At 32.4% G+C, this 7,321-nt stretch overlaps 2 protein-coding genes across 2 annotated transcripts; both read right to left on the bottom strand.

Annotated features, from left to right (window-relative positions):
• Nucleotides 1-1,767: 1,767 nt before the first annotated feature.
• Nucleotides 1,768-4,947, bottom strand: LOC143582337 (uncharacterized). Its single transcript, XM_077064933.1, has 7 exons — nucleotides 4,925-4,947; nucleotides 4,740-4,833; nucleotides 4,603-4,673; nucleotides 3,305-3,444; nucleotides 3,012-3,222; nucleotides 2,749-2,921; nucleotides 1,768-1,883 (listed from the first exon to the last, which is right to left on the bottom strand). Exons 1-6 carry the CDS (start codon nucleotides 4,925-4,927, stop codon nucleotides 2,754-2,756), a joined length of 687 nt encoding a protein of 228 aa, XP_076921048.1. The 5' UTR covers nucleotides 4,928-4,947; the 3' UTR covers nucleotides 1,768-1,883; nucleotides 2,749-2,753.
• A 580-nt stretch (nucleotides 4,948-5,527) lies between these two features.
• LOC143582336 (amino-acid permease BAT1 homolog) lies at nucleotides 5,528-7,128 on the bottom strand. The gene is made up of 4 exons (XM_077064931.1): nucleotides 7,010-7,128; nucleotides 6,538-6,798; nucleotides 5,889-5,907; nucleotides 5,528-5,803 (listed from the first exon to the last, which is right to left on the bottom strand). The coding sequence occupies exons 1-4, from the start codon at nucleotides 7,126-7,128 to the stop codon at nucleotides 5,528-5,530; spliced, it is 675 nt and encodes a 224-aa protein (XP_076921046.1).
• Nucleotides 7,129-7,321: the final 193 nt, after the last annotated feature.

The raw sequence follows: 7,321 nt of genomic DNA, 5'->3' as shown, positions 1-7,321 counted from the left end.
TAAACCATGAGTAATATACCTTAAACCACTACTTTAGTTTAGTTATTCTATTATATAAAAACGTGTATGTCATAGCCAATTATTTTTCATCAAAATTGAAACCATATTTACACGCCTTAATGTAAGTGATACTAAATACCGACTATAATTTAGTTGCTCTTTAATACCATTGATGCAAATAATAATAGCAAACAAGGTCAATTATATGATCAATAGGATCGCAATATTTCATCATACAAAAAAAATTTTTAATAAGAACCCATAAAATAACATTACATGAAAATATACATAACTTATGTATCAATCTATCATAGTAGAGCGAGTCACAAGTATATCTTTTATACACATATTTTTCACTCTATTTTGAAACCGAAACAAATGACTCTCAAGTTTACATATAGATTTCTAAATAACATATAAATTTTGTTGTACGAGCAGATATAAAGGTATCATGTAGTTTTCACTATTAAATTAACAAACATATCTTTTGCTCAAGTAATAGATATCTCATGTGTTCAGTTGCTATATAATTCATACAAATAAACGATGATTATCATATAATTAAGCGAACCCTATTAGTACATAAATATCAATAACTTATACTAATATATGTAATTATAAATGAAATATTTTCAGTATTGCCGGTCAAAAAAAGAAAAGAAAATCTTTTAGTATCATGATAATACATTCTAAGATTTAAAGTATTATATACTTCTCACCCAAAAAATTAGTAATTTTATTTTTCGATAAACTTGCAACTAGACAGAGAAATTATGAACGTATATCGATCTCCAATATTAGTGATGATGTTTTATTCAAGAAACAATATACAAAATACTTACAAACAACACAATAAATCGATGATGCACATGCATATGCTATTTTTTTTTTCAAATAATGCAACGTTATACTACTAAAGACTTAAGATAATCTATGTAACATGTATAAAACAACACAACTAATAATATTGCTATTATAACAGTTTATGTACAAATACTAAATTCAAAGCATCTGGCTTTATTAGTTAATGAAATAAAAGGTCACCGCCCGATAGTTAAATATTGATTATTGTATTTAACTATATAATTCATATGAGTACATTAATAATAAATTAATATAGAAAACTTTTTTAAAAAAAATTTGTAACAAGTATGCTCAAACATGATTTTTTAAAAACTTATCACAAATACTTGATATTTGATTCTTAATTATTTTATAAATAAATCAAGCAGGCCCATATAAGAACTAGGTAAATCCAAGTTTTATGATTTTCAGTTGTAAAATAAATTAAATCAAAACTTTACAATATCTCATGTAGTACGTTTTTTTTTTAGCCGATTAATTTTAGGTTATATAGAAAGAAATTCCCCCAAATTTCCAATGAAGTCATATATTACATTCGGAACAACTTCAACTAGCAAAAAGTGTTAAAACTGAATACACAAGTTACTTATTTCACTTTTATGAAATATTGATCATGTGCTTTTCGAGCTATGCAAAAGAATTCTAAAGAATCTCTAACACATCCAAATATTAGATCAGTTATAATATGGATCATATTTAAGAGAATAAAGAACAATGATATATATTGGACATTACCAACTTACCTTATGATGTGCAATCCAACTTAAAAGCAAGCAACTCGTGCTGATAACGTGTTGTAGCAAAACCCAACCAAAAACTGACTACAAAATAAGTACTGTTATCATTTCATGAGTATTTCTATCACAAACATTTTGATTTTGTACATTTCAAAAGGCATTCAACATACAATTTAAAGAAAGAAGGGTGAAAGTTATAATGACAAGACATAGTCTAGCAGTAGCAACGGGCTCCACAACAAAAGGTTTTGCATAAAATATAAGATCTTTGCAAACCCGGACCTGAAATGGAACCAAAACAAATACAAAAGAGTTAGATAGATCATAGATTATTGTTTGAAATCGAATAGAAAAGCATGAGACACATGTTGTCCATAGAGATACACAACATTCAATACTCGGGATACTTCTAGAATGTTTCAAATGGTATTACTAATTGCCTTACGATTGTTAATCAAAGCATATTAGATAAAACCGACCAAACACGAATGGGCATGCTCATGTTCATTACTAATTGCCTTACGATTGTTAATCAAAGGGTATTAGATAGGCTAGTAAACAAACCAACCAAACACGAACGGGCATGCTCGTGTTCGTTTAACTTTAACTGAACAAATGATCAAACAGTAACTAAACGAACAGGGTTTTCTTCTTCATGTTTGTTTGTTATGAACATGTCCGTGTTCATTTATGTCGTATGTTAACTAGCGAACGGTTCATGAACATAAACAAACGACATAATTGAACATAGATAAACAGATAAAACAGAGGTAAACCAGTTAAAAGTGATGTGAAGACAAATGTACTGGGCCTGAAAATTTATTTAAAGTAGATCAGGTTGTAATGGCCCAATAAATTCAACTGAATATATTAATGAACAAACGTAAACAGGCGTAACTAGCGAACATAAGGGAATGTAAATGAACGAGCGTAAACGAATTCAAATAAACCAACATAAATGAGCGAATGAGACGTGTTCATGTTCGCTCGTTTAACTAAATGAACAATTTTTTTTGCTTCATGCCAGTTCCTTTATTAAAAAAAACGAACATAAATGAACTTTCAGTTGAACGGTTCACAAACTGTTCACTGAACGTTCAGTTCGTTTACGGAAAAAGGACTTTTAAAACTATAAAAAAAATTGTACCTGAGTCATTTTGACTTCACATGAACCTCAATCATGTCATCATCTTCCATCTCAAGACTACCAGGAGTAGCTGATGGGTTGATTTTATCACCATCAAAACAAAACACTAAATTCTCTACCTTGTTCTTCACTTTGTCAGCATACATCTTAAAAAGCCGCTCAAACCGATCATCCTTCAAAAGAAAATTCATTTATCAACTATCAAACACAAATGACAAAACTATTATGCAACACTCTAATATCATTAAGAACAAAAAACCAACCGTATAAACTCGAAACTGCTTCACACCCTCTTTGTCTTGAATAGATATAACTATTTTTGGTCTTTCTACAGCGGGTTTTGAAGGCTTCTCAATGGGTCTTTCACAATCCGAACTCGTTACGTTCTTAAAATCTTTTTTAGCGTTTTCTTCAACAGTTCGCACCAAATCTTTAGTTGATTCGGTAAATGATAACAACTCCTGCCTTTTCAGCCTATTTTCACAAAATACAAAACAATAAACCAACAAAAAAAAATATATCAACACAGAAGCCAACACATTCAAGTATATTATACCTTAATTCCTTAATAAGCGAATTTTCACATGGTTTCGTTTTGTTAACAGGAACCATAGGAGGCGAATCCAACCAATCCAGATCATCGTCTTCAGCATCATTAATAACAACTTCTTCACGGCTCACTTTTACCTTATCAACCTATCGAATTTAAATATTATAAAGATTCAAAACACCATAAATGATGAATATTTGCTAAATAACATGTAAGACAATATGCTTATTATAGATTTCAACTTTCACACGTCTTCTTGCTTACTTATGTTTAATATTTTTCAGAACTACTTTTAGACTTCAAATTTGATATAAATAGAACGAATCGAATGTTCGGCAGGAAGTTCGTTTATGTAATTATGTTCATTCGTTTAATAAATGTACAAACATGAACAAGGAATTTCCCTATGCAGTTAATATTGGTGGGATAGTTATCAGTCCTCATGTGAAATACTGGTCCAAATATCCGTCATTGGCCGCTAAGAACCTTGTAGCAGCTTATGGCTGCCTCGCCACGCTATTCGCCATGGGCGCTATTGACAACTATGTCACCGACTTTCCCGATATCAGTGTTTTAAGTCTCAATTGTCCATTGTTATTGTTTATTAGTGTTTTAAGTGTTAATCAGCTCCTATTTGCCACAATTGTAAGTGTTTTGCAAGTTACAAAAGGATAATTTGTTAACAGTAGGAGAGTATACCGAATTGCTAGTGTTAAATTGCTATATATATAAATTCTGCGTGATATTAAAATTATCGATATCCCACCACAATAAACCGATATCTCAAATATTGGTCCTTGACTAATATCTGATATTTTCCGGCATTAACTGCTTAGGAATTTCATTCGATTAGCCAAATGAACAAACACGAACAAAGGCCATGCCCGTTCAATTGTGTTCGCAAACGCTCGATAAGGTGTTCGTAAACGTCCTCTAATGTTTGTTTGTTGATGTTTGTTCATTAGAGTTTTTTTTATATATTTTTTAATGAAAACCAAACTGTTGACACTGACCATTATCGGTTAGCAAAATTAAAAAAAAAAAAAAAAAACATTTTTTATGTTCATTTGTGCTCGTGATCCGTTCACGAACAAGTTCAATCCTTTAACGAAGGAACACGAACAAGAAATTTCATTCGTTAGCTGTTCGTGAACCATTGGCTTGTCCGATAAAAGCTTAACGGGAACAAGGCTTGTCCGGTTCAGTTCTTTATACGAAAAAAGTCCAACTTGATGCAATTTCTTTATACGAAAAACAAACAGAAGCTACCTATGTATGTATGTATGTATAAAATTAGGGCTTACAGTTGAACCAGAGGGCTTCTTGCGTTTGTGAGGAATAATAAAAGAACTATCATCATCATCATCATCATCATCTGCCAAATTATTCATAATCATCAACAACACAAAGCAATCAATAATAATAATAATAATAATAATAATAATAATAATAATACCGTCGTCAAGGCAAACGAGATCACGAGGCTGAACACGAGTGTAATCAAACAAGGGTTCGAGTTCTTCCAGTGGTTCCGTCTATTTAAATCAAATCAAATAATAAATTACAATAAGTGAGACTGAAATAAAAAATCGAAGCCCTAAGAAAAAAAGAAAAGAGAAATCGAACCATTGTTGATTTTGTTGAATTGAATCTCTGCTGATCGATCTCTTTGAAGGCTTGAATTGAATTGAATTGAATTGAATTGAATTGAATCCCCAAATTTATTTACGAAAGTGGATCAAGCCCTTGGGTTTTTATCATTTTCGGATGGCCCGGTTTCTAAGCGGATCATGAAGCGTGCCTAATACACAACATAAGCTGCTTGCAACATTTGAATTTAAGTTTTATCTATACTACCTATCTATATTTGTCGTCTATGCTATTCTATAATGAAATGTATGTTTTAAGAGGTGTATCTAAGATTACCAAAAGCTTACTTCAAAATTGATTGTCTACGATAAATCAACTAAAATGCTATTAGTTAAAGGAGTAATTTTAAAAGGCATTATCAATCGATCAAAACGTAACAATATGCTAACTTCATATCACAAAATCAAAAACCCTGAAATTGTCTACTGTTCTAACCAAATCAGGGAATTAAATCAATGAAAAGGCATAATAAACTGTAAAATGAGAGAGGATCGTGAATTAGGGCTTTACTCTATTTACCTCTTAATCTGTTGAGTAGAACTTGTGAATCACGATTGCGAGAAAGTGGCGTGTACTATTCTATAATGCATATAGGATGGACAAAAGAATAATTTCACAAAATAAAAAAAAGACACCTAAAATATTCCATGCGGCTGCTAGTTGTCCAAAGAAAGATAACCACGAGATCGGGAGGCTGTTTATGAAGGCAAGAATAAGAAGAAGACCACCATGAATTACAAGAACTGTGTACTTAGACGCGATGTAGCCACCGCCATTTTTGCCACCCGTGCTCAAAAGAATGATTACTTGGATTAACTGAGCCAGTGAGAAGTTGATACTTGTTGTCACAGCCCACTGCAGAAAAGTATTGTTATATTTGTTATTATGAAGTTTGAAGAGCTTAGAAACATAAATTAACAAAATATAGGTTTTTATGTACCTGCCCTACAATGTTGTACCTGCCAAAAAAGAAAAAATAAATAAACAACCAAGTGCTATGTTAGATTGAAATATCCCTTATTTTAGATAAGATTTTAATTTTTAACAATCCTCATAAAGAGCTCATTATAATGAATCTCTTTAGCCATCTAGTAGGCCTGCTAAACAGGCCGTGTTCATAGGTTGACTGGTTGACACTAAAAATTTTACAAAAACTTGAAAATTATGTCACGCACATAAACCAGAAATCAGCATGCATATTCGTGCTTGCCCGTGCCGCCGGGGGTGGGGGAGTCACATGACTGGTTTATCAAGAGAAAGTTAAGTTTGTTTAATATTATTACATGTTAATACCATAAAATTCTAAATTTACATACTGTTTATATTTTGTAAAGCAATTATGTTTAAACTACGACGATATACTTTTAAAATTTGGCACAAAATGCCAAAATTGTTTAGGTTATTACGTAAACAACATTTTAAAAAGTTTACAAATGGGTCAAGCAGGTCAACCCCAAACCTGTTAGGTTGATACGGTCCATGTTTTGACCGAGTATTCCCCAGAGTGCCAACTCATTTATACTAAACCCAAGAATGCAGAAAATATATGTCAAAGAATCGTAAACAATTAATATAACGACACTTATGGCCAGCCAGTAATCCAAGATGCAAATGGTGCCCACTTATGGCCAGCAAGTTTGGCACTCCAGTAATATAAACCACCGGAAGTCGGGTACGACGAACATATTTCCGCCATGGACAGACCAACAGCCATCGTGAACCCACCCGCAACCAGCCATCCATACACCAACACAACCGGTCCACCAAAATTCAACCCACTGTTATACAGTGTGGTTACACCCGTAAGCACTGATATAATCGAAAACGAAAAAGCAAAATTCGACAACACCCTGCAATTTCCAAAACAACACTGCATTCAGCTCTGCATCACTCAGATTCCTACATACATATATATATATATATATATGCATATATAATAAAAAAAAAGAGTGAAATTCAACCACATGCTGCTATTTTCAAAATGACACAAGATTTAGTCATGCATCACTCAGATTCGTCCATACAGATATATATTTGAGATTGAACTGAAAAAGAAATTACGAGAGATCGCGCTTGAGTTCTTGCTTGTATCCCAATTCGTTTAATCGAGAGTGACCGGAATCTAGAGGGTGTTTGCCGTTTTGCGAATGAATCGGGACACCATTTTGTGAACCCGTCATTACAAATACACTTTTCAAGATCTTTTTAGATATTATTGTAACTTTTTAGTATGAAGCTGAAGATTCCATTTTCATAGATCTTGGGATGCATGCATTTAATATGTGTGGAATGGAATCTTTCAGTGAATGAAGTCAAACAATGAGAGGACACTAACACCGACAGGTCAACTTGACGTACGTCCGAGAAATGAGG

Source organism: Bidens hawaiensis, unplaced genomic scaffold (genome assembly GCF_021521415.1).
Source record: "Bidens hawaiensis isolate Kalapana, Puna unplaced genomic scaffold, B.hawaiensis_p1.1 tig00031532_1, whole genome shotgun sequence".
Taxonomy (NCBI): Eukaryota; Viridiplantae; Streptophyta; class Magnoliopsida; order Asterales; family Asteraceae; genus Bidens; species Bidens hawaiensis.
The sequence above is the reverse complement of the archived record's forward strand: the minus strand, read 5'-3'. Positions and strand labels throughout refer to the sequence as shown.

Coding starts and splice junctions, on each gene's coding strand:
- LOC143582337 (XM_077064933.1), bottom strand. Junction 4,674..4,739: donor CGACGGTATTATTATTATTA/TTATTATTATTA, acceptor ATAATTTGGCAG/ATGATGATGATGATGATGAT. Junction 3,223..3,304: donor TCGCTTATTAAGGAATTAAG/GTATAATATACT, acceptor TTGTGAAAATAG/GCTGAAAAGGCAGGAGTTGT.
- LOC143582336 (XM_077064931.1), bottom strand. CDS start 7,128: ATGACGGGTTCACAAAATGGTGTCCCGATTCATTCGCAAAACGGCAAA. Junction 6,799..7,009: donor GAACTCAAGCGCGATCTCTC/GTAATTTCTTTT, acceptor TGGAAATTGCAG/GGTGTTGTCGAATTTTGCTT.